Raw genomic sequence first — 26,572 nt, forward strand, 5'->3', positions numbered from 1 at the left:
TCTATCCACACCCGTCTCCCAAATAGCAGCACAGAACTGGCCTATTTTTACATTAATCCACAATCTGCTCTTTTTTCAATATGTAGTTAAGAATCTGAAAGACAGGTTCTTTATAGTACAATAATTCTGTCCATTACATCATTTAATTTATGGCAGTGTTAACACAAAAATCAATAAACATTATTTCTAAAGTGTCAGGGATGTTAATGATGTGATTTTTTTTAAAAAGGAAAAAAAGATTCTAAACTCTGTTTAACAGAACACTGATAGTGTTGTAGAAGCACATCTAGCTGAAACTGTAGTTGGGAAGATTTAAAACATTATGGCTCAGGCATCTTGAAAAATGTGTGTAGGTAGCTATTTTTAGACATACAAATCTTTCTTACCATATTGTGGGATTCTGCTAAGTGGGGGAGGCTACATACAATGTATCTTAACAGAAGGCTGCTAAGATCGCCTTTTAAATCATTTTGAGTCATATCAACAGTTGCTATGGGTCCCCTGCTAATATTTTTGGGAAATTATTTGAATTACTACTTCCTGAAAGAAGGGAGATATCAGTCTTACCAGCAGAGATTGGAAAGTCATTACAGAAAATAAAGCCTAAGAAAGGGCAGTTTAGCTGAATATTTATTTCAAGCTAAAATTTTCTGTGATCTATTGAACTTAAAGGTTTTATTTACTCCATACAATCCACTCATATATTCTTGAAGCTAGCAAGTACTTTTAATTTTTAGAATAAACACCACTGCATAGTTTTCCATTTAGTGATGCTTTCGTCTAATGATGATAAGGTTTTAGCATTTATAGAGCAGTTTGTGGTATGGATACTACTCCCTTTGAAGTTGATGGGAAAAGCAGGGCTGGCTCTGGCTTTTTTGCCGCCCCAACCAAAAAAAAAAAAAAAAACCAACACCTGCGGCGCAGCTGGAGCCAGGATACAGGGGGACTCCCTGCGCTGCAGATGTGCCCTGGCTAGCGGAGGGGGAGGGAGCGGGGGAAGAGAGAGAAGGGGGGCAGCCAGGGCTTCAGCAGGGCACTTGCCACTCGGCCCCAACCGCCATGCTGCCTGCCGGGAGGGCTCCGCTCCGGTTGGCAGGGAGGGAAGGACACGGGCTGCCCTGCCGGGCTTGCTACAGACCTGGCACCGGCTGGGGCAGACGGAGTGCGCAGCCTGCTCCCAGCAGGGCGCTCCCCTCCTCCGCGCCGCCGCCCCCTACAGGGCGTCCGGATCGGCAAAAAAACAAACAACCCTCCTCTCACCCCCCCCTAAAGCGGCCGTGCCGCCCTAGGATTGGGCGGAATGCTGCCTCATAGAATCTGCCGCCCCAAGCACGAGCTTGCTCGGCTGGTGCCTGGAGCCGGCCCTGGGGAAAAGTCCCTTTGACATCGGTGGGAGCAGGTACTCATTCGTCAGAAAACTGCATAAATATTAAAAAATACAACGTACACATACTTGATTGAGTGATGCTTTAAAGATAAGGAAAGGGGTGGAGGGTTCCTTGCAGATTTCTGTAGCTCAGTTTCAGAATGGAGGTTCAAGTCATAGCTGTATTGTTACTTGAATTGATTAGAACTATAAGATGGAGGTTGAATACTGCTTTCCACACAGATACAAAATGAACTGAATGAATTACAACTTAATTGTATTGATTCCTCTCTCATACTATAGGAAAGAGGCTTTTGAATCCCCAGATAAAGCAGAAGAGAGCTCCCCTTCCTTACCCACTGCAGTCATTGTGATGCCTATCTGAGAGTATAAACTCCTCAGGGCATGGATCTTTCCTTACATGTCTGTAAATCTCCAGGCACACCGGCATTTCTATATTAATAATATATAATAATAAAAAGTGTCTGGAAACAACATATCTACAAATGACACCTTCCAGCTATATACACACACACATATACATATATTTGGGCCAGATTCCTACCTGCCAGTGCCTGGGGTGTTGTCCCATCTATTCACCCCTGGGGATATAGCTGCACTGGATATGGTGTTTGTCCTATGGAAGGCAATTTTAACTATTGGTTAGGGCTCCACAGGAACTCCACCTGTGATGCTAAATCAACACATCCCTTTCCTGGTCTGGACCCGCTCACTTTATGGGCAAAACTGGGTGGCTCCACCACCCTCCTCTTGTCTCTCCAGCACTGTACAGGTTGCAGATGGCTTGCATTGCTGTGTCTGTTCCCTCAGGGGACCTGCAATCCCGGAAGTGAACGGAGACCATTCATCCTCACTTCCAGCATGTATGTATTCCTATGAAAAAGTTGAGAGAACTTGCTAGCACAATCTGAGGGAAGTGAGAATGGTTGAGAAAAGCTGAGCTACAGGCAATGGGTCACAATCCCCCAGAGGGAAGGGGCACAAAAAGCAATCAGGGAGGGGGTTTCGTGGTGTTGAAAATTGTATTGCAGTCTAATGCTAAGGAAATCTCTTTCCTCCACTCCCTGCACACCCTTACTTTTCAAGGTCAAGTATTCTCTGTCAACCTCTCAAAGCACACACAAGTTACATAGACTTATTGTTACCACTGATTCTTTTGACCACCCCTTACAATTACAATAAAAGTAATTTTTTTAAAAACTTCAAATAAGGGAGTCACTAGGGTGAAAATGTTGAGATGCACTACCACCGCTGATGAAAGGTCCACTGTTAATTTTCATTCTGGCAATGGTATTTTCATTACTGGCCATTTAGGTATCAGTGCTCACTGTAGATTTCTTTCCATGGAGATTCAGTTTCTGTAATAACTGGAAAGGACTGTTCTCTCCTAAATGTCTCCTCTCCAGAAAAAGATTTCAATTGACAGACTACAGCCATCCAGATGATGGGTTGTTCTCTGAAATTTTCTAGAACTTTTCATCACCTATTTTACTTGAGCTTGGAAAGTTTACTATAAGAGGTAGCTTTCACAGAGATTCTAATAAGAGAAAACATCATCTCTTAAATTTGATTCTATCAAACAAAAACAAACAAACAAGAGCTACCATGAATAATATCAACAGTCCTCTTTCTCTACATAGGAACATAAGATTTGCCAAACCACCTCAGACCATTAGTCCAGCAAGTGCTAGTTCCAGTAGTAGCCAATTCATGATGCTTTAGAAGGAGAAAGAATGCAGATCTGTAACGCACCTAGCCAGTCAGATAGTACTAGACATGGTGAAAGGATGGGAGAATTTTTTTCTAGGCAAACTCAGCATAGACCAACCTCTGTTGGTGAGAGAGACAAGCTTTCAAGCTTACAGAGCATTTTTTCAGGTCTGGGAAGTGTCAGTGGGTATGTCTACACTGATATTAGACACCCAAGCTGGCATGTGCCAGCTGACTTGGGCTAAAAGGCTCATGCTGAGGGATTGTTTAATTGCAGATGTTTGGGTTCAGACTGGAGCCCAGGCACTAGGATCCTGCAAGGTGAAGGGTCCCAGAGCTCAGGCTGCAGCCAGAGCCCAAACATCTACGTCACAATTAAACAGCTCCTTAGCCTGAGTGAGCTGGCATGGGTCAGCTGTGTGTGTCTAACTGCAGTGTAGACATAACCAGGGTGTCGTAGCTAAATACAGCGTGGAACAGATTGTTTAGCATAAATAGTTAACACATATTTCAAGGGACCATTCAAGGTGAAGTTGCCTGTTAACACTTCTTCAGTCATAGGGGGAGAAAAGGAAGGGAGGAACGGTTAGTGCCAGTGTCTAACTTCAGTGTCAGTGTCTCCAGTCCATGATTTTTAATGCCTAGCCATGGTATGAATTTAAGCTCTCAGGCTCGTTGTTTGAAGGTGTTGTGCAGGTTTCCTTTGAGGACGAGGACTGGAAGGTTAGATACAGAGTGATATGGTGTTTTTTGTCTGTTATTTTTTCTGTGTTTGTTTGAGAGCAGCTACCACACTGCATACATGAAGGTTCAGTCATACTTTTATTGATACTTCAGTGCTATATGTATTTGACAGAGATAAATGGGTCATCCTGTTACTGATCACTGCAGCAAAGATTTTGCTTCACCAGGTTATGATACTCATTTGTGCTTCTACTCTGTTATATCAAATGGTCTCTTCGCCTTCTTTATAAACTGCAAAACTTAGATAGGAATTCACACCATTCTTCTTTTGCTGGTTGTAATACTTCTGGTTTATAAATCTTGTGAGAGGTGTGCTTGTCATCTCCTTTCCTGAGATCCCTTTGTTCAACCTTAGTTTGATCAGATTCCAAGATTTCCTAGGATTATAAAATGAACCTTTTTTTAAAGACATATTTGTCAGATGCTGGTGGGAGAGATTTTAAAAATCAGTTTTTCCCCCCTAACTCCTCGTTACTTAATCAGGGTAGTAAATCTGGCTCACATCTCATCTCATCCATACTTCCACAGCTTGTTGAATCTTCAAGTTTTACACATTAGATGAATCTCTTAACTTCAGAACAGATTTTAAATAGTAATTAATTAAGACTTCACGCAAGATTACTAAAATGTTGACAACTAAATTAATCTTATTTTGGCACGTATGCAACGAGTCATCTGTTTATTTTCTTGAAAGAATGACTGAGGTGCCAATTGTGACAATATAATTGCATACCAGTTTTCCCTCTATAAATCCCTCTTGAAAACTTTTACAACTGAGTTACAAACTTCTGAGATGTGTTTTATTTCTACAATGAAAAAATGCTATAGCCTTTTAAACCTAATTTTGCAGTCACACCACTTATTGCTGTGAGCTCATCGGATCAAGCTTCACAAGGCTGGGCTGGTTTGATTTTCTCTGGATCTTCTATGGAAATACTAATGTACTACAGAAGAGGGGTTGGCAATTAAAAGATACCATTCTTCCCTCTCACTCAATGTTGTTATTAGTATTGCAATAGCTCCTAGAAGACCCAATCAGGAATTGTGATGCATTGTGTTAGGCACTGTGAAGAACAAAACAGATGTCATGGATGGAGATATGGTCGGCTGATGTAGCTGGGTCCTGATATTTTAATGGCTTTGAAGAACAAGCCCAAGATTGACCAAGGAAGTGAATTAGCAGCCAGTTGAGGGTGTGGAGCACCCGGGTCATGTACTCATGACATGCCATTACACTGAGAAGATGGGCTGCTACATTCTGCACAAGCTGGAGCTTTTGTATTGTTTCCACATTCATCAACAGGTACACTAAATTACTGTAACCTAGGCTGGAGGTTAAGAGTTTCGAGCACTGATCCTTGTCCAGGCAGAAAGAGGACTCAGAGCCCAGGCCCCAGCCAACCACAAGCATCTATACTAAAATTTTATAGCCTGCAGCCTGAGCCCCACAAGCCTGAATCAGCTGATTCAGGCCAGCTACAGGTGTTTTATTGCAGGGTAGACATACCCTAAGATGTTACACCCGCCATAGACGCCGACTCCGTGGGTGCTCCAGGGCTGGAATACCCGAGGAGAAAAATTAGCAAGTGCTCAGCACCCACCCGCAGCCAAGCTCCCGGCTCTCCCCCCCCACGCCTCTCCCCTGTCAGTGGCTCCGCTGATCACTCTCCCCCTCCCACCCACTGCGAAACAGCTGTTTCACAGTGTTCAGGTCGGCTCTGAGAGGGAGGAGGAGAAATGGGGACACAGTATGCTCAGGGGAGGGGGCAGAAAGAGACGGGGAAGAGGTGGGGTGGAAGCAGAGCAGTGGCGGGGGTTTCGGGGGAAGGGGTGGGGTGGAGGTGGGGTCTGGGCAGTGTTGAGGGGTTGAGCACCCCCGAGGTAGAGGGGAAGTTACCACCTGTGACACCCATTTTGATGAATGGGGGGGGCAGACTCCTGTGGAAGAGGATGGTGTGTCCGCTTGTTCTTTGAAATATTTACTCCTTCCGATAAGCATCACCCTGTTCTTACCTAGAGTTAATTTGATCCATCTGTTCTTCATGCAGGCACTGAGCTCTTTAAGAAATGGTACCCTTTTTGTGGTGCATTACTTTTCATAATCATTCACTAACATTTCTAGTTTAAAGTGTACCTCTGCTCTGAAAAAGTGGCAGGAAAAATGTCATTCGGGGGTTCAATATTCACCATCTTAATAATTTCCAAATCAAGTGTGCTCACTTCAGAAGTAAGACGTTTATAATGGCCAGTCCTGCAAACTCACCCTGGGATCTGAAAGTCAAACTAAAAAGATCTTTCCTTCTCATGCATCACTGGTAATGAAGATTCCATAGACCAAACTGTATCTACTGTTACAAGTGTGTTGTACAACCCTATTGACTTCTTAATCAGTCTTAGTCACACGTATGCAACCCTACTCTCTTCAGTGGAATTGGCGGTGTGTAATTAATTGCTCCTGCAATTGGAATTTAATTTATAATTCTATTGATGATGCATGAAGAAGAAATAGTATGCAGCTCACTTTCTCTTGGTTCTGCAAGGTTATTAGGAGTAAAAACTGACATGTTACTAAAGTCAGATGGTCTGACTCTGAATACACATGGAGAACAGATCTATTGAGTAACAAGGGGCCACTGTAATGTAGTTTCTTTTCAGAGTACAATCTGACTTAAATCAAAACATCTCTGCCTTTTTCTGTACTCCTGCACAGGTGTTCAATAGTGGAAAAAGATTGCTTCCCTCTGTAATTTTCCCATTATTTTTCATCTGATTTCCCCCTCCAAAATCCCACCCTTGCTGAGCATCAATGCAATATTATTTTGATTATTTAAGAGGATGGAGTGCAGCATCTCTTCCAAGACAGCAGCAGTTGTGCTTCAGTGGCTATTGAAGAATGACTACTACAGACAGATACATGTAACTCCTCCGCTCTATTGTTTGATTTTTCAGAGGGCTTGGGTAATGGGAGTTGCTTTTGAAAACAAGGTTCTGGGGCTCACTACATCACTAAATTGGCTGGGCTTCTCTTTGTAAATAGAAAACAGGACAACTAGGATCTATGGCCTAAGACAGTGTGTTATGTACCACAGCTCATAAGATAGGTGAAGATTTTTTAGTCTTCATTGGAGTATGTTGCCTTTACAGCAAACCTCTTCCATCAGTCATTTTGCCCAGTCTGAAGCATTTTCTTCTTCTTATCACGTCTGCATAGCCAGTACCAAACCTATTACTAAAACATTTTTATGAAATTGCTGCTTTAATAGACATGTTACAATCTCCAGCAGTAAGCAAAACAGAGTACCGTACAATTAGTATTATAATGGCTCTATTACTGTGATCTGTAACTTCTATCAGAATGATACAAGTTCCTTATGTAATTGCAATTCTATAAAAATGCTGCTTCTGCAACATAGCGATTCCATAGTAATAGAGTTTCTGTTGTAGCAACTCCATTATTGGGGCAACATTTTCTGCAGAAGTGGAGAGAGAGAGAGAGAGAGAGAGAGAGAGAGAGAATTTGGAATATTTTTTATGTGACTGCTGTTGCTGTCCTGTTGCCTTCTCAGGGAATGTGATCGATCATTGTAAACCCACTGTGAATATGCTGACTTCGCTTCAGTATTTCTGGCTGCATTGCAATGTTTGAAATCCCACCCCCCAAGTTCATGAAAAAAAAAAATCACTTCCCTTTTAGGGCATGACCAGAACAGCACCTAAGCCGGTGTGTAACTTTAAGCATGCAAGTAATCCCAGTTACTTCAAGTTCAACATGCCTAAAATTGCACCGTGGCTTATGCAGTGTGCTGGATCAAGGAAACGTCTGATTTTGTTTTTACATGACAAGTGTTCCATTTTCCTAACAGAAGGAAAGTGTTTATCTGCTCTGTAATATTGTTATTGGTAAGGCTGACCAGTACAGCAGAGATAGAGGGAGGGAGAGAGATTGGATCATTCCATAAACTTAAACTATAAAAAAAAAATAAAGATTATAGTGACAAACTTGGTAACATAAAATACTTGTGTAAGCATAAGCTTCAGATGTAGGAGCTAAAGATGGGCATTGATTTCATTGGCAAGTACTGTTTAAAACTGATGGCATAATATGACCATAACTCTTTACAGATGTGACGTGAGGAAGCAGTGTATCTTAATTTAATGCATCACTGTTTTCATTGCCCCAAATGGAAAAAATTATGTGGAAAAAAAGTTTTATTATTTCTACCTTCTTCTGTGGGACAGAAGACTGACTTGAGTTTGCAGGTAGTGTTGGAAAAACGTTCCAGCACAAACAGTGCCTGCTGCAGCACTCAGTAGTAGCACCCTTTATAAAAGGCTTGACATCCCTCCAGGAATGATTTTTATCAAAGCAACATCATGCAAACGGGATGTGGCAGAGGCTGTTTTGGACACGAATCCCTTTCACTGCGATATAAATGGAGAGGCCATAAATGTTATGATGGATGTTCTAAGGCAGTTTAATGTAGCACTGGAGAAAATAGAAGCCATTACTATTGGAGATGCTCCAGTTATGACAGAGAAAATAAATGGCTCTGTTACAGGAGATGTACAGACAACAAAATACCTGCTGGCTGGGGGAGCAGGAGCAAGACTAGCTACCTACAGCTAATTAGCCATTGCCTGGAATGATGTTTATTGTTAATTCCCTAAATTATTTTGGGCTGCACAGAGGTGGTGCTAGCCCACTGGGGCCCTAAGCAGGAATATTTTGGGGACTGCCCCCACACAGAGTCTGAAAAGGTGAACAGGGGGCCCCCTTGAGCTGCTTGAGACCCTAAGCAAGTGCTTAGTCTGCTTATTTCTAGCACCAGCTCTGAGGTTGCATCTCAATATGTGCAGCCAGATAAAATGACATAATCCAACCCAATGGAAGTTTTGCCTTTAATTATACTTGTGCTTTGGAAATACTCATTTTTGTCACAGTTCTGATTGATCCCTGGCATTTCAGTACATAGCAGGCTGTTACACTGCAGAAGATAGAAAAGGAGCAAAGTTTTATATTTATATTTTAACTCTTTGCAACCTTGTAATGGAAGTTAGTTTAATTAGTAACTGTTGACAGGGGAGTGATAAGAGAGAGCAAATAAAGCCCTGACTGACACCCTTCCCAGAGTGCTGCTCTTGCACACATTGAAGAAAAAAGGTGGTCATTAACTGTAGTATTTGAGCACCTCAAGTACAGGGTAGGATTTAGGGGCAGGGGACCCAAGCGACCACCTGGGATGCATGGCTTGGCGGGGGGGTGGGGGTGGGGGGGGGCAGGGTGCTGTTTTTGTTGTTAGTGACAAAGAAAAAATAGAATGTTTGAAGTAAAATGTTTTGCTATTCCATATGTGGATTCATTTTTCATTAACCTCCATGGACGAAAGGTTTGGACAAATGAAGCACCACAAAGAGACCTGGGTTTTTTGTATGACCTTAGTAAGCTGCCAGCAGACAGGAAAACACTCTTGAACAATTGCATGGACCGTCACCGGACGCTAACACATGGAGAATGTTCAAACATCAATGATCAGGACGTCTATGTCAAATTGGACAACATCCGTCACATTTTGCCACACGGGAAGTACTCTCCACTTCAAGTTCTCCAATTCATTCATGCTGCAGAGCTGAAGGACACTTTTCCTAATGTGTGGATAGCTTTGAGGATTCTGTTTACACTCCCGGTCACAGTCACGAGTGGTAAACACAGCTCATTAAAACATATCTTCGATTGACAATGGTTGCCGAGAGACTGACATCGCTTGCTATTTTATCATTTGAAAATGCCGTTTGCCAGTCTTTGGATACTCATGCATACAAATCATGCATAAAAGTCATGAAATGGGCTACAAATGCAATAAAAAATAAGGTATTAAAAAGTTTAACAAAAGGGGGGGGAGGGAGCAGCACATGCCGAAGACGTTCCTTGCCTGGGTGCCATTTGATCTAGGGCCAGCCCTACTCAAGTAGCTTATGGTTTGCATTTTCTTTTTGCTGTAACTAAAAAAAAAAAACTGAGTTTAGTTTCAAATACCATACCAAAAAAACCCTCTTCTCCTCTGTCACATCTTTTGCTCATCAGCCTTCTCTGCATGTTCCGTGCCAGAAGCTGAGGTAACAGCTGCAAAAATGGGTTTGGACCATCCTTAAAAATCTTTCTTGATGTCACCTAATAAAGAGGTCTTTCCACAGAAGGTAAATTAAACAACAGTTTGAGCTGAAAAATCCACAGGAGCTGCTGCTTGCAAAAATTCAATTTCCCATGAAAGTTGGGCAAGACTCAGAAGAGATATGCAGATATGATGGATTCCAACTTATGCCACTGAACAGATTGTATTATGAGTCTGTGTGGGGTTATATAGAGGAAAATAATGCAGCAGATTTCAAATAAACTGACTCACTGCCTGGCATTCCATTACTGTCCAGAAGAGTTGTGTGCAACCCATAAATGTAAGATTCCATTCTGTACAACTGCAGATAGCAATTGTGGGAATCGATTTGTACCTCCTGCACATTACTCTGCAAATTTACCACTACATGAGTTACATTGCAACAAGATTAATTTCTAGCTAAAAATAAGTAGATTACCCCCTTCCCATTTAAATTAGGTTTGTGCTTGAAAATCCCAATGTGACTCATGTTTTTCTTCTGGCTAATACACAGCTCTGACCAGCTAAAGCAGTGGTTCTTAACCTTTCCAAACTACTGTACCTCTTTCAGGAGGCAGGTTTGTCTTGTGTACTCCAAGTTGCACCTCACTTAAAAACTACTAGTTTACAAAATCAGACATAAAAATACAAAAAAGTGTCACAGCACACTATTAGTGAAAAAGTGCTCTCTTGTTTTTACCATACAATTATAAAATAACTCGTGACCCCTTCCCTTCCAGGTTGAAAAATGCTGATATAGGATATAGAGCAGTATAATCAAGTCATTGTCTGTATGAAATTTTAGTTTGTGCTGACTTCACTAGTGCTTTTCATATAGCCTGTTGTAAAACTAGGCAAATATCTAGAAGACTTCTGCGTATCCCCAAGGATACATGTACCCCGGTTGAGAACTACTGAGTTAATGTATAGTATTGCTTCCTTAGGATATAGTTCAGCATCCTCTTCACTGCATATGGCATATCACCAGTCTATCACATAGGTGCAGCAGATAATAAATAAATGTATGAAATGCACTCTCAGGGGGCTTTTGTTCACTCTCGCTCAGAACATTTTTGTAGTGCTTCTGAAGAATTCTGGATTGACTGTGCTAGAGACTGAAGTCCATTGTTAATCCACAGAATGGGTTACTCCTAGTGGAATTCTGCGCCAAAAGTCAAAAATTCTGCGCACAATATTTTAAAATTCTGCATATTTTATTTGTCAAAATAACACAATATAATCACACCAGTTTCAATTATTTTTGGTCATTTATTTCAAAATACCTGTCAGCAAGTACGTCTGTAACAATACAGACAACAAAAAAGATTCAGGAAAATTTTTTGACAATAGATTCCTTACTAGGCATATAAATACAGAACTCTGAGTAATAATTCATTTAAACTACAATACAGAACCGTATTTCTCCCCCTCAGAAGCAGTGCAAAGGCTTGGGGGAAGTCAGGGGTAATGGAGGAGCTGAGAGAGAGGGAAGTAAATTGCTGGGAAGGAGCCTGGGTGTGAACTTGGAGGGCTGTTGGGTATGGATGGGAAAAGTATGGAACAGGTTTTTTGGGGGGAGGCAGGGAGGGATTGTTAGGGAGCTTCCCCCATGCAGATCCTGGCTGACCCCTAGCCTCTTCCATTCAGTCAGGTACATCTGCTTCTGTTCCCATGTGTCTCTGCACCTCCCTCCCCCTGTGGCCCTGTGCCTCCACACCCATTCAACCCCCGCCCCAGTCTGTCCTCCCCCACTAGCCCTTATGAGTCCCTGTCTGACTTGCCCCTCCCTGCACCTCACAGCTCCTGTCTCCTGACCTGGCTTGACAAGCGCTGCGAAGGCAGCTCTCTCCCTTGCTGGGGGGAGCTGCAACTTTGTTCTATTGCCACAGCGCCCTCTGGTGGGAAAAAGGCAGAACTGCAGCAACATTTTGGGAGAAGCTTTTTTCTGTGCGAAGAATTAGAAATCTGCAGGGTTCATTAAATATGTGCACGCGCAGTAGCACAGAATTCCCCCAGGAGTAATGGGTGCACCACAGACAGCAGTAGTGCAAGATTCCTATGCTGCCCTGCCAATGTGCTTCAACACTGATCTGGAGGGACCACGTCTAGGGTCATTCATTCTCCATGGCTGATTCAGTCATTGGCTTCTCTGCTATAACTATCAACAAAGGCACTAAATAATGCCGGTTTTGATTATATAAAAACCTGGCAGTTAATTTCATAAAGGCCATCGTAAAATGATCACTTTCAGCTCCTACCAACCTGGGGCGGATTTGAACTGGTGATCTGGCAATAAAAGTCTCTCTCTCTCTCTCTCATGCCACAAGAGCATAAGAATGGCCATACTGGATCAGACCAAAGGTCCATCTAGCCCAGTGTCCGGTCTTCCAACAGTGGCCAATACCAGGTGCCCCAGGGGAATGAACAGAACAGGTAATCAAGTGATCCATCCCGTCGTCCATTCCCAGCTTCTGGCAAACAGAGTCTAGTGACACCATCCCTGTCCATCCTGGCTAATAGCCATTGATGGACCTATCCTCCATGAACGTATCTAGTTCTTTTTTGAACCCAGTTATAGTCTTGGCCTTCACAATATCCTCTGGCAAGGAGTTCCACAGGTGCCATTCATTCCTGTGATAATGCTTACATATGTATTGGCAACTGTCCATCACTTCCTTCTCAGAGGTGCAGATTCAGTGATTTAACCTTGAATTTACATTAAGCATGATAACAGCTGGTTAACACAAGAATGGGGACATGATTGTGTACAGGAATTGGAATTCAGGATTTAGACAGACTTCCCACTTTCTCTAATTGAGCCCTCAGCAGCCTTTTCCCTTGCCTCTGCCTGACCTTTCTGGAGGTTTTTGTGGTATGGTGCTTGGTGGACCTTGGCTAATGATATGTTGTGATTTCCTGGTCTTCTGTGACTTTCACATCAAAACATGCAGTACATTCTATATGGCACATATCCTTGACCTTCAGGTTTTGAACACTTCCAAGCAGTACAGATTCATGTTATTTCATGTCTCTTATTTAGGGCTGAGTACATCCTTGCACAATAGTGAATACATTTAAATTTCCAACTTTAGACACAGCTATTTGCTTGATGGGATTCCCTCCTACTTTTGCTGGTAAAGGAGGTCTTTAAAGTAAACAGCTGTAATGTACTCCAATTTCCTGGATTAGAGCTGAACAAATAATTCACAGTGATTAGCTTGTGATGACAACCTTCTAAATATGGACCAAAGCGACACTGTCTTTTTTCAGTGTGCATCTGCTCAAAGCTTTGCCAAACATCAGCAGCATGAAATTAACAAAACTGGTCAGCTTCACTGCTGCTATTCAGAATCTTGTGCACAGCAATGACACTTTCAAGAATCATGTCACGCTCATGGTGCTGCTTCTGTTTGAGAACGTGACAGAGGCAAGCTGTGGAGTTACTGACAGGGAGAAGGACCCAAGAAATAGAGTGGGAGGTGGGATAGAGTAACAGACTAAACTTCACTGGCTCCCTCACAGCAGTCAGGAAGTCAGTGGAAGGGAGTGTTGCAGAAGTCTTGCTCATTCCCAGCAGTGATGGCCTTTGCAGTAATGAAGTGGCAAGCTGCTTGCATTCCAGAAAGAGAATATTAAAAATAATATATGATTAAACCCACCTATGGAGAAATGCAGAGATATTCAATTAAAATCTCAATGATCAACAAGAGGGAAGAGCAGCTACGAGTATTGTAAAAACCCACTTGCTTTTATTTTGGCACTCTTGTTTCCCAGCAGCCAGGACAGGAAGAAGAGGTAAAGTGCTCTATTCCATTCCAGCAGATGGAAGGATGACAGTTATCAGACACCCATGATGTAAAGCCTGATATGAAAGTTGGAGGGACTAAGGAAGGACAATAGTAGGCTTGTAAAAATCCCAGCTACAGTCTTAACAGCTGGGTGGGACAGGAACGTTCCTCCCGCATAGTGAAGATGTGCCCAGCTCTTTCATACGTACATCTGGCTCAAAGGTGTCTGGGAAATATTTTAAGCTCCAGGCATCATTAAGTTACAAAGCAAGGAGGTACTTGAAGAGGAAAGATGTAGAACAATGAATTAATATGATGTTACATAGAACAATAGGCCTGCATTCCTGACTCACCTAAGAGTGTTTTGCCCAGCTCAGTGCAGGATCAGGCCGAATATGGACTACAAGACACTGAGGAGAAAATGTAAATATTCAGATAGTGAAATTATTTTTGTGCCCTGTACAAGCAAGTAAAATCAAGAACTAGATGAATCACCTTTGTTAATTTGGGGGGTGAACATATCTCTTTGCACTATTCATTATATTTAAGGTTGCTGGGACTAATTGCTTATTTGCTGTGCAATTTTAGTTTTTGGTGGGGGAGGGCTTTAATAGTATGTAAACAGCATTAAATATCTTTTTAATACCTCCAAGGAATACCACTTCCCTGAACTCTGTCTTTTAGAAACGTCAGACTGATTCAGACTAGCAGCTCAATGGCAAAGATACTTAATTCACACAGGCACTTGTTTCTCAGTGCAGAACAGCATCAGTTCACTATTACTGACAGCAGATGGTAGCAGTCTTGCATGAATTAACTGTTTGCACTGAAGAGGTAAAACAAAGAGGTCGGAAAATATTTTCAGCCTCTGAATATTATGTTAGAAGAAAATGCTGGCTATCCCCATGTGCATGTTTTTAGCACTAGAACAAAGTGTCCTGCCACTGTCAGAGGGCCCCCAGTTATTATTCAAATATTTTAAATGCTGTGGGGCAAATCCTGATCTCAATAAAGTCAATGGAAGAACATCCCCTGATTTCAGTGGGGCCAGGATTTGCCCCTGATATAGGCTGGGGAATGGAGGAAATGTGAGTTTTTCATTATACTGCAGGGAGACTAAGTCTATGAACATTTTGCTGGTGAGTGTAGGCAAAGACCTAGATCTTTCAATAAAATACAGCCAAACCACTGCTGAAATCTGGCCCCAGAGCTAGTGTATCCAGCCGCATGGAGTAGGGGCCTCCCCAAGTAGTGTAAAATCAGTATTGTGGCTTCTGTACTGTCACTTTCCCCTGTTGCCGGTACACAGTGCATTTAAGGGCCTGCGGCAAGGGTGCCTCCGTCACCCCAGCTACAATCCCCAGCTACAGTGTCAAGCCCGGTTTCTCAAGGAAATAATTCATCATCTGAGGTGTGTGATGAGGAGTAGGGGCAATAGGCAGCAGCTCTTCTCCATATAGAACTGTGGGGTAGTTTATTGCCTGGATATAGATGCTGTGCTGACTCTTCAGTCTGTCACAGATCTCAGTATTTTTAGCAGCATCTGCAACCCTGATTGGAATGATGTGATCGGGACAGTGCATTACAAGGAGTCCAGCATCCATCCAGCATTTGTCTCATGAGTTTAACATTGCGTTGGTTCTGGCGTCGAAGAACTTGCCCTTTCGCACTCTTTAGAGTTCTGACTGATTCAAGAGCGTCAGCTAACAGCATGGGTGGCAGGGATGTTGTGAAAATGAAGCCAGCAGCATAGGGACGTACAGTGTCTATCAAAGAACTTGTACTGGAAATGTACCCACCTACACAACCCAATGCATCGCCAAGTGTTCCAGAGATTATGTTTCAATCCTCAACTACAGTTTCAATCCCCAACTACAGTTTCAAGCTCTGCACAGAGCCAAGTTTGGACTAGGAGAGTGCAAAGGTGAACTTTATGCTGGCTTTATATGCATGCTCACATCCCCTGTTCTTCACCCCATTGAGTTCCAGTGTGAGCTTCTTGGCCCTATCTAAAGATCTAGCTCAGTAGCATTTAAACTAAGTACGGGTATTGTGTAAAAATAGAGAGAGAGATAGAGAGCAGGGTACCTGTTCCTGTTTTGGGTGTTCCAATTTTGATATTTTACTTTTCTGGAATCATTTTCAGATTGCTCCTAGCTGTGACATACTAGATGCTTATGCCCCTTGCTGAGTGCAGAGATGAAGTAGGATTCTGTTTATTTTGGTGCAGTGGTACCTTAGCAGTGTTAAAGCAGAGGTGCTAATCTGTTGATATAATTACAGATTAGGTCATTGTTAAAGTTTTGCATTAGAGTGCAAGTTTGAGTGAGTCGTGGCGTGTATTGCTTTTGTGATGAATGAGAAAGCCTTATGAAGCATTGGACTGTTATCAACAGTGTTGTAAATGATATCAAGGTGAAAAGGAATGCACAAAGCCTTTCCCTTAACTTCTTACTTCATGAGGCAGTATTTGATAGCAGCCTTCAACTACCTGAAGGGGGATCCAAAGAGGATGGAGCTCGGCTGTTCTCAGTGGTGGCAGATGACAGAACAAGAAGCAATGGTCTCAAGTTGCTGTGGGGGAGGTCTTGGTTGGATATTAGGAAACACTATTTCACTAGGAGGGTGGTGAAGCACTGGAATGGGTTACCTAGGGAGGTGGTGGAATCTCCATCCTTAGAGGTTTTTAAGGCCCAACTTGACAAAGCCCTGGCTGGGATGATTTAGTTGGTGCTGGTCCTGCTTTGAGCAGGGGATTGGACTAGATGACCTCCTGAGGTCTCTTCCAACCCTAATCTTCTATGATTCTATGCTTTTAATACTTGGGGTGGATGAGGTATGTCCTGCTGCAGCATTAATTAAACAGGTTTTTGGTTTGTTAATAGACTGTGTTCTTTGTGAAGAAAACTACAGTTCTCTGTTTGTATGGACTGGAAGATAACCTCTGTTCATGTGGACTAGAGCTCAGGGCCATTACCAGTTCGAGGAAGTTAAAATAGCCCTGAGACCCCCACTCCCAATCTGATCCCCAGATAAAACCATCTTTGCCCTTCAACTTGGCAAGACCCAAGGATCATGATCAGAGGGCTTGTCTACACATACAGCAGCACAGCTGCACTGTTGTAGCACTTGAGTGAAGATGCTACTATGCTGACAGGAAAGAGTCTCCTGTCAGGATAGTCAATCCACCTTCGCGAGAGGCAGTACCTATGTTGATGGAGAAGCGCTGGCTACACCGGGGATTAAGTTTGTATTACTAGGTTGCTCAGGGGTGTGGATTTTTCAGGCCCCTGAGTGATGTAGTTATATCGACATAAGCTTGTAGTGTAGAGCTGGCCTGATTGTCAAGGAGCTGTTCAGTGAAGGCTCCTCAGCCGGGGTATGCATTACATTCTGTCAGAACATACTTTTAAATGGCAACTTTGCCCACTTGCTTTCAGCTGTTAACTTCCTCACTGCTGTTACAAGTAACCTGAGCTGCTTTGAAAACCTTTGCATCATAATTAAAATGAGAGCATAACCTACATGGTACACTTATTTCTATTTCAGAATTAGAAACTGTACACTTGAATATTGATTGCTTAAATGCCTTTAGTGTTACTAAAACAACAGGGGTCAAATTATCCTTTGTGTAACTTCACTGAAGTGAGCTGCTGAATTACACTATCGAGGAATTGGCCCATTTTTTTTGTTCAAATAGCATGTTGTATTTTTTCTTAAAACCATTTTGATAATAAAAATAACTGATGGATTCTTTCAGGAACACCCATTACTTGGTCAACCATTCTTTGTCCTTCATCCCTGCCGGACTAATGAATTCATGGCTCCTGTATTGGCTAATTCACAAAGAGAAAACAGGTGAGGAACACCAGTGCAGTTTGTGAGGCGATAGCAAGATGTTTAATGTATGTAAATCAGTTGTATACACTTGCAAGGTCAGAACAACAGTCAAGAAATTGTCACCCCCTCATCTGTGTGTAGTAAAACTGTGTTTTCACTTAAATCCAGTAAGTTAAAATAGACTCAAAATGCGTAAAGCGCATTAGTAACTTCATTTTAAAGAAAGTTGTCTGGTATAAGGTGACTTTCAGGCATAAATCTGAACGTCAGTAAAGATTTTTATAATACATGCATGTTTTCTTTGTTTTTTAGGAATATGAACTACATTACATCATGGCTGAGTATTGTAGGCCCAGTTGTGGGGCTAAATCTACCTCTGAGTTATGCAAAACTAGTGTCTGAACAGAATACAAAAACGGATTAAATCAAAAGGTAAGAGGGGAATGGCATATTTTTTAGTCTTATATAAAATCAGATTCTAGTTTGCAAGCATTTCAGCTTTTACTTCTGAGCCTTCAGTTCAGGAGTGCTGAGGATTTTCCATCTGACAATTTACACCCAGTCACTCCCTGTGTCATTGCCATTTTGCTTTTCACTGGAGAGCTGAGCTGAGGTCCTTCTGGCGCTCTGCCAACACCCTTCTTAATAGCCAGGAAGGATCTCCATTGAAAGCCACGGTGTTGATGCTCTGTGTATTGGGACTGCTGTCTCAGCAATATCAGAGCTTCTTGGCTTAACTCCTCCAGCGCGTATTTAATGGTGTGATCTAATGTACTTGCACTGCAGTGATTTTTATTTTGCCTCCTCCACTGCTTCTAATTTCTTGTTCAATGTCTCCACTTCAGGGCCCCAAGTTGAAGCAGAGGTATTTGTGAATTGTAGAGCTACTGCAGCCATGTCTGCAACGGATCTGACACAAACTACCCAGTTCCCTGCCAGTCAGCACAGCTCAATAAGGCTTGCCATTTGGGGCTTTTCCCCCTGGCAGCAACATGCCTGATGACAGCTGAACACCTAAGAGCTGGCTGCAATTAGTGACGCCTCATGTACCACCCGGACACAAGCTCCATTCCATGTGACAGCACTGACTCTTTACGATTCACTTACTCATTTCCTACCTCAGATTCTCCGTCCTTTTTTCCTTGGGTTTGGTCTTTACTGAGACTATATCAGAACACCTATAAAAGGCTGAGTTTTCTGGCATGGGATTGAAACAATGGATTTAATTCTACTCTGAAAGATATCAGACAGCACCACTGTGTATCTAGAGAAGTATGCTATCAGTCTGCAGACATCCACAATGATGCAGTTATATATGTGAACATGGGCTTGAGTCCAATTTAGGGTTAGTATGTAACCTGGAGAGGATAGTGACACTTAATTGCCAAAACTCTGATTGCCAGATACCTCAGAGTGTATTGGAGAATGTATTGTATATGTATTGCTTAATTGAACAAATGGGTCAGAATTATAGATGAATAGTACTAATAGTCTATGTATTGGTTACAATTCTACAATTCAGGGTGCCTCAGTACAATCATGTGAGCATGCTGCTTCTTCCTTCTTCACTACTTCTAAAGGATTTTGTCTCCAAGGGAAGGTACTGTTGTAGTAAATTAGCATTTCTGGTTGAGCTAGTAGTTATTCATGAATAAAGGCCTGATCCTGCAGTCCTAACTCAAGCTAAACTCCCACTCATATCAATGGAGTTTTGAGTGATTAGAGATTGTATAACAGGGCCCCAAGATCAGCAAAAAACAGGCTAGAAATAACTTTAGTATGACAATCAATTTTGATTCCTTCTGAATCATGTTTTGTTCCAAGTGTTCTGAATTTATTTTGTACAGTTGCTCAGTAGATAAGAATTACAGATTTTGCCTTTATGTGTTCAGTGAAGATGACACTTACACGGGGAGTCAAATATTAGAATATGTTGGATCAAAACTGCAAATGTAAAATTTATGGTATTTAAAAATCTGTGTTCTCAGAAGTTTTATCATCTTCATGTTATTAACTTAGTTGCAATATGTGTGTTTGTGATGTGAAACATAATACAATCCTTAAAATGCTATTGACAAAGTGAAGTTCTTTTGCTAGGCCATTTGGAATTCATAGTAAATGATACTAAAACACATTATTTATCCTATACTGGATTCTAATGATCGGTGATATCATTGTTCCCTCCATGACTTGTAAAATGTAGTTCTTTGATGACTTTTCATGACAGCAGTCAGATTGCCTTCTTTTCAAAACATTTGGTTATGTATGTTTTATTGTAAACAATATCTATATCCTATTTCACACATTGAAAGAAGAATTATTTCTCTTTATACACAAGGAGAAACAAACAAGAGGAAAATAATATGATTTTAAATCTGTATTTAGAAGCCCAGATGCTCAGCCTTGCTTTATGCCCTTTGTGCTGCTCCAGTGAAGCAAAGGGGCTCAAACAACCAGCTGAAGATTCCCAGCTGGTCAAACTGCTTCTGCCTCCACCCCAGCATAAGAGATAGGATGAGGTGTGGCCAGAGCAAATTGTGTTTTGGCAATCCTGGGACACTGGAATGGCGGCTAGTCCCAGTGTAAATAAGAGAAGGCTGCTCTACTTGCACTGAGGGTTGAATTAGCTCCCACTATCCTCGGGATCAGGCAGGGGAGGCACACAAAAAATACACAGTTCCATATACGTGCATGCACAAGTATGCACACACATGCACCAGGTGCACTGACTGCTGTATGGCCATATTGGAGGATCTAGCTCATGGTTATCTTTATGTAGCATTGCAGATGTTACCCAGCATTGACCTATGGGTCAAATGTACAGAATAAACAAGTCCTTGCCGCCAAGAAATTCAATTTTTAAGATACAGGGCCAGTAAAATATGACACAGAATGCACAGAGTAGGATTTAATGTATATAGCTGGAGTGCTTGTTTTAAAATATTCTTCATAGGCCTAGTGTGGAGGATTCCTTGATAAAGAACCAACAGATATTCTTTTTCACTTTCAAAGTCTTATTTATTGGACTAGTTTTTGGCCACTTGTCAGAAAACAGCAGTAACAAAATGGTTTGGAGTAAAATTTATTTGCATAGTTTCCTAGCTATTTCTAGGAGACTAACACTTCCTGTTTTCCAGGCACAGCAGACTTGTTGATAATACTCCTTCCAGTCATGACTATTCTATACTATTTACCCAAGATAATCCTTGTTTATTACAAGTTCCACAAAACACTGCCCTGAGGCGTTACTGTGAATACAGTCTTTCTGCCCATGTGACAGCATTAGATAAATTAACTCATGGGATATAATTCTAGACAAAGGAAGTTCAGCTTGTATCATTTATTAATGCAGGTTTCAGAGTAACAGCCGTGTTAGTCTGTATCCGCAAAAAGAAGAACAGGAGTACTTGTGGCACCTTAGAGACTAACAAATTTATTAGAGCATAAGCTTTCGTGGACTACAGCCCACTTCTTATGCATCCGAAGAAGTGGGCTGTAGTCCACGAAAGCTTATGCTCTAATAAATTTGTTAGTCTCTAAGGTGCCACAAGTACTCCTGTTCTTCTTTTATTAATGCAGTTACTCATATGAGGCCATAGCTAGCATAACCTGAGACTGGTGAGGTAAGTATGAAGTTAGTCCAACAGAATGGACCCTCACCACCCTTCTGTTCAGTCAACATTCCTTTACAGACCCGATTTTCTCTGTTTCATCCAAACCTTACAAAGAAACGGGGTTGCCACATGAACTGAGAAATCGACATTCAGTTCCTTTTAGACGCAACAGACCCCATTGTACAACATGGTTTTCCCTCTTTCATTTATCATTGTAAACAAGACCCAGATGATTTGGAAAAAGCATGGCACATTGTCTTTGATTTCAGATCTGTCCTTGAAGAGCTAACCCCAGGCACTTGCCACATGGGTAGCTACACCGGGCACTTTTTTTCCCCAGTACATTCCTCCCACCATACCTCTAGGAGCACCCTTTACCAATAACACACTCTGCACCTGCTTTGAAAAGCAAACTGTTTCCAGTTTTTGAAGCCCATTCATGTCCAGCTGATAAACCCCTTCTAAATCCCAACCGATTAATAATGAGCACCTTGGTGCTGCTCTCACAGTTGCTTAGATACTATGATAATGGATACTAAATGCGAAGATAAATAGGAAGGTTACAGCAAGTGGGAGAGTTGGACACATAGAGGAGTGATTTGGCAAAAACGCATCATATATCTCTTAAGTTTGTATATTTAGCACTAACAAACAACTAAAGAGTCAGATCATTAAGATGGTTAGTTCAAAAATTCTCTGTATTTTGGCTAAGATGTCAACAGTAATAAAAAATATTTAGTATAAGTAATGTAGTGACCTTGTAAAACATTTAACACGTTTGCTCACAAAAATCCTATCTAATTTCAAAATTATATCAATCACCGGTGCTATATTTCATTTTGTTTGGCAAGTATGTTCCAAAACACCTAAGTTTTTGGCAGCATGGGTTACTCTTTAAGTTTTGCAAAACTGCTACAGAAAAGTTTTCAATTATAAAGCAGTTTTAAAACTCCTTAAGTTTCTTGTCTGAAATCTGGAAAGAAATATTGAGAATCCTACTACTGGAGACTCTTTCTTAAAGGAAGCTACCAATACTTGTCTTTGATTGCAATTGAGCACATGGGGCTTGTTACATTTTCTGATTCTTGTAGTTTGCCTTTGGTTTCTGGGGGAGGCAGGAACACTGTTCTACATACGTAAACTTTTTTTGCATCTAGGCATAATCTGCTCCAATAGAAAGTTTGGTTTTGGCATAAATATTCTGAGTCAAATTAATATTCTCATTTTCATCAGTAGTGACTACACTGATTTCAGTTTACACTGGGCAATATTAGAGCAGGATATGGTCAGGTAACTTAAATTTATCCCTGGTCTAACGCCATTGATTTCATTGACATATTTCCAGAAATGAATTTGGGGCAATAGTTCTTTGCCAGCTGACACAGCTATGATTCAGTGAGTTATTGTTGACTTTTACATTTCAATGTACATTACACAGAATTTCAGTCGCAACAAAAAAATATTGAGTAACTTCTATTCCATTATAACACAGCCTGAACTGTGAAGTTCCTACTGGCTCCTTTATAATTCTGTCATCTAAAAAGTCTAGCTTACAGTAATGTGTTATGTATCTTGTAAAAGACACAGTTTTTAAAAGTGTTTTTGTGATTCACCCCCTTAGCAATAAGAAAGGGAAGTCATAACAAGTGCTTACCAGCTGGAAGAGAAAGATACAGCTAGAAGCTCCTACTGCCCACTTTCAGGCTGCAGCTGCTTGACTGCTAAATTTAAAAGACCAGCTTGAGAACAGCATTCTGGGAAAGTACTGCTGGGGAGCGTTAGTGGGAATAGGAAAGTGCTGTGCTTACCACTGTTAGGCCCTAGTTTTCATTAGGTTGTCACCAAGTTTTGTTTTTTTAAAACTCCAAGGAAACTTTCACTTAAGAATTCAAGGGACTGATAAAACTGTGACTTAGTAGGGAGGATTTTTAACTGAAGGTTGGGGAGCCATTCACTTGTTTGATAAGAGGATGATGTTTATAGAAGACCTTATTGAAACACCTTTCCCTATTCTCAAGCCTGTCAGAACACAACCTCCCTTTCTGCAGCACCAGTGGATTTTTATCTTGTGGTAGCTTTGCTAGAGCAACATCCGGTGCTTAATTCACCCTGGAGGGTCGTATCTGGAGGAGAGCAGGCAGTTTGCTCCTCTGTGGTTGCTCTTCCTAAACCACACCAGCAGGCACTAGATAGAGGAAGACACTAATTCAGTGCCTCATTTACCCATGTCCCTTTTCCTAGTCATTGCTGGCTAGCTTCAGGCTCATTGACAGAGCAGAGTGTGTGCCAGTGGTGTAGCTAGGAGTGGAAATTTGGGTAGACCCCAATTTATGGTGGATGGGCAATTACCAAAGTTCTGGAGATCACAGCAAAACATGTATTTTGCATATTACTATACTAGATACATATTGCTATTGCATATTATATTTATTTGAATTCTTGGGGGCCAGGATTGTAGGATGCAGAGAAGGAATTTGCATGCAGGGAGCCTAGGGACTGGGCTGGCCAGTGGAAATGGGCAATCCCCACAGCTCTTGGGTTGTCAGGGCTGGGGGTGCTGGTGAGCGCCTGTGCGGCGCCCGGCCAGGCCCACCGACAGGGGGTGCCTGGGTGAGTTAAAAGGGCCCAGGGGCCGCCGGCTGCTGCAGCGGCAATGGCAGCTGGGAGCCCCAGGCCCTTTTAAATTGCCCAAGCGGGCCGCAGGGCTCCTTGGCGTGCATGGGGTGGTACCGGCGGCAGCGAAGGCAGTCGGTCAGGCATGTGGAAGCCCTGGCCGTGCTGGAAGAGTGCCCATTAACTGTTCTCCCCTGGGGCCCAGAATTGCTGTCGGCAGGCCTGGGCCTGGCTGACACCAAAGTTGTTGAGAACCAGGAGAAGTTTGCAGCACTGGGTAGAGGCAGGGATGGGGCCAGCCATGGTGTTCTGCAGATGGGCCAAGAGGCAACTTCTCTTAAGCCAAGTCTCCCTGAACCTCAACCACATGGACATTGGCTTCTGCATTCACATAGGCTCAGATTTGGGTGGGCCTGGGTGCTAATTGGGTAGACCATGTGTCCACCCATGCCCACCCCTTGTCTGCGCAGCCCCTTGTGAGAAAATTTTCACCACCAATGATCTGCATCCCTGGGTTACACTGCTGGAAGCTGGCTGAATCAACCTCCCATCCCCTCAACTTCAGCATGTCACCTTTAGTGTACAGCACCTTGAAATGCAGAGGGAAAAGCTCATGTTGCTGGCTATTGCTATAGTGGGCGTAGCTCCAAATTTGATGCTTCCTCTACCTCCAGAGCCAATGAGAGCCCAAAGCAGGGTGGCACACTGGCTGAGCCTGTGTGAGAAAAGATTTGGCAAACTGTAGAAATGAGCTAATCCTTTTTCTCTTTGCACCTGATCCAAAATAAAATCCGAAACTGTTACTAGTAGATCGTAGCCAAGCTTTACTTGGCCAAGGGAAGACTGAGCCAGATGCTGGAGATACTGTTCTCCAAGCATCATAAGGTTCATTCTCTCACATCCTAAAGTTAGCTGTCACTTGCCTACTGTGGTCAACCATCTGCTTTAATATTTATACATGCCCTGCTTTATGAAGCAGGAACATTGACTAGTGTTGATGAAAGAATCACACAGCAAAGCGGAACTAGTTCTTTCTTCTCCAGGCTCCTCTCTGATGTATTTGTATTGACTCCTGTTTTGGGGGATTTGGCTTTAATAGCGGGTGGTTGTAAGATTTATAAAGTGTAAAACCATTTGTATAGGAAGGTCAAATATCTGAGTTACTTTTTAATTTATTTGGGCTTTGACTGCTTTGACTTTCTTTCTGGAGCATCCTTTCTTCCAAATAACACAAGTCTGAGCTCCTCCGAGCTGGCAGAATACACAAACGTGTTCTCTGGACAAATCCTGACGCCATTTGCTAACTCACCCGTTTGACATGTTGTTTAGCCTGTATGACCTAATAACATGGGTTCATTAAACAAATTAAAATTCAACTTGAAACAAAGTACTAGCCTTGATGCCTCTTTGTGCCATTCTCCCATTCCCACCTTCATGGCCTTCTTCCACACTACCTGTGCCAAACCCACCTTCCTCACCTCACTGAAATCCTTCCTCCAAATTCACTCATGCTGCATTGCCTGCAAAGAGTTAAAAACATCTGCCTTAAGGGGGAAAAAAAAAAACAGCTAAATGTGCACATGCCTGAGTCTCCACCTGATTTTATTGTTGGCACCTATGTTCTTTCTCTCTGTGTCCCCCCCCCCTTTTTGTTTGTTTGTTTGTTTGTGTATGGCCCATTACATGTTGAATTGAGATGGTGAGCTCTTCAGGACAGGGAGCATGTCTGTTTCTCTATAGCACCAGATATGCTTTCAGGTGCCCAAAGGCTGTAAGGGGAATGGGATACTTAGCCCTTCAAAACTTTGACCCCATTCAATTAAAAGTTAGATTCAACACTCTGAAGATTTCTTTCACTGAACCAGGGCCAGCTCCAGGCACCAGCCTTCCAAGCATGTGCTTGGGGTGGCAATCTGCAAGGGGCGGCAGTCCATGTGTTTTTGCCCCCATGCAGCGCGCCAAATTGCCGCCGCGGACGGCGGGGCCAGCTGAAGACAGAAGCTGCCGCCGAATTGCCGCAGCCATGGAAACGCGCGTGCCGCCCTAATGGCACACGGACTGCCCCCGCCGTCCGTGGCAGCAATTCGGCGCGCTGCTTGGGGCGGCAAAAACAGTAGAGCCGGCCCTGCACTGAACTGCAATTAAACAGCTTTCTAGTTTTCAGCCTCCCCCCCTCCCCTTTTTTTTAAACTTTCTCCCTCATCATACCAATAGCAGCACCTAGTGGCAGAAGCAGCTCATGACAACTCTGCATTAGGAAACTATATCAGCTGCACTTACCGGCCTGAACACTTACCACTTCACTTTAGCACTTCCCTTTGCTATCTTTCTTGCTTGCTGGTGTTGAAATCGTTTTCCTCAATATTTCTGGAAGTTGCTCTAATTCCTACTGGCTCTTTCTAAACCAGAATAGTAAGTTTAAAAAACCCAACTGATATTCCATGAATGAATAGTAGGGTCTGAGTTTCAGGTTCTTGATGAGCTAACTACAGCCTCACACTAGCCCGAATCCCACCACCAGGAATTGTTTACAATAGCGTTTGTAAGTGAAGGCCAACATTTTCAGACATACTCCCTAACTGTACAATCAACAATAATATAGGCCTATTACCAAAGACAGATGGTAAAATTAATAATGGTGCAGAAAAGGAATAAGTGTTAAATAAATACTTCTGTTCTGTATTTGGAAAGACGGAGGATGATGCACTAATATCACATGACAAC

The 26,572-nt window shown here is 42.4% G+C and overlaps 1 protein-coding gene and 1 long non-coding RNA gene across 6 annotated transcripts in view; one reads left to right on the forward strand and one right to left on the reverse strand.

The window, feature by feature from the left end:
* The window catches only part of LOC135984283 (uncharacterized), a 58,963-nt gene extending 36,009 nt beyond the window's left edge, over positions 1–22,954 (reverse strand). For 2 of the 3 annotated variants that reach the window (XR_010602208.1, XR_010602209.1), the window contains exon 1: positions 22,890–22,948. This is a non-coding gene — a long non-coding RNA (uncharacterized LOC135984283). Of the gene's footprint in view, positions 1–22,889 lie in introns of all 3 variants that reach the window. The other variant, XR_010602210.1, reaches the window with a different exon arrangement.
* ATG10 (autophagy related 10) overlaps positions 1–25,235 on the forward strand; it is a 157,984-nt gene extending 132,749 nt beyond the window's left edge. For all 3 annotated transcript variants that reach the window (XM_065599132.1, XM_065599133.1, XM_065599134.1), the window contains exons 6-9: positions 17,542–17,639; positions 17,934–18,053; positions 18,467–20,973; positions 21,201–25,235. In XM_065599132.1, the coding sequence (XP_065455204.1) occupies positions 17,542–17,639; positions 17,934–18,045 (210 nt within the window). In that variant the 3' untranslated portion in view covers positions 18,046–18,053; positions 18,467–20,973; positions 21,201–25,235. The remainder of the gene's footprint in view (positions 1–17,541; positions 17,640–17,933; positions 18,054–18,466; positions 20,974–21,200) is intronic.
* The last annotated feature ends 1,337 nt before the right edge of the window (positions 25,236–26,572 follow it).

Source organism: Chrysemys picta, chromosome 6 (genome assembly GCF_011386835.1).
Source record: "Chrysemys picta bellii isolate R12L10 chromosome 6, ASM1138683v2, whole genome shotgun sequence".
NCBI classification, from domain to species: Eukaryota; Metazoa; Chordata; order Testudines; family Emydidae; genus Chrysemys; species Chrysemys picta.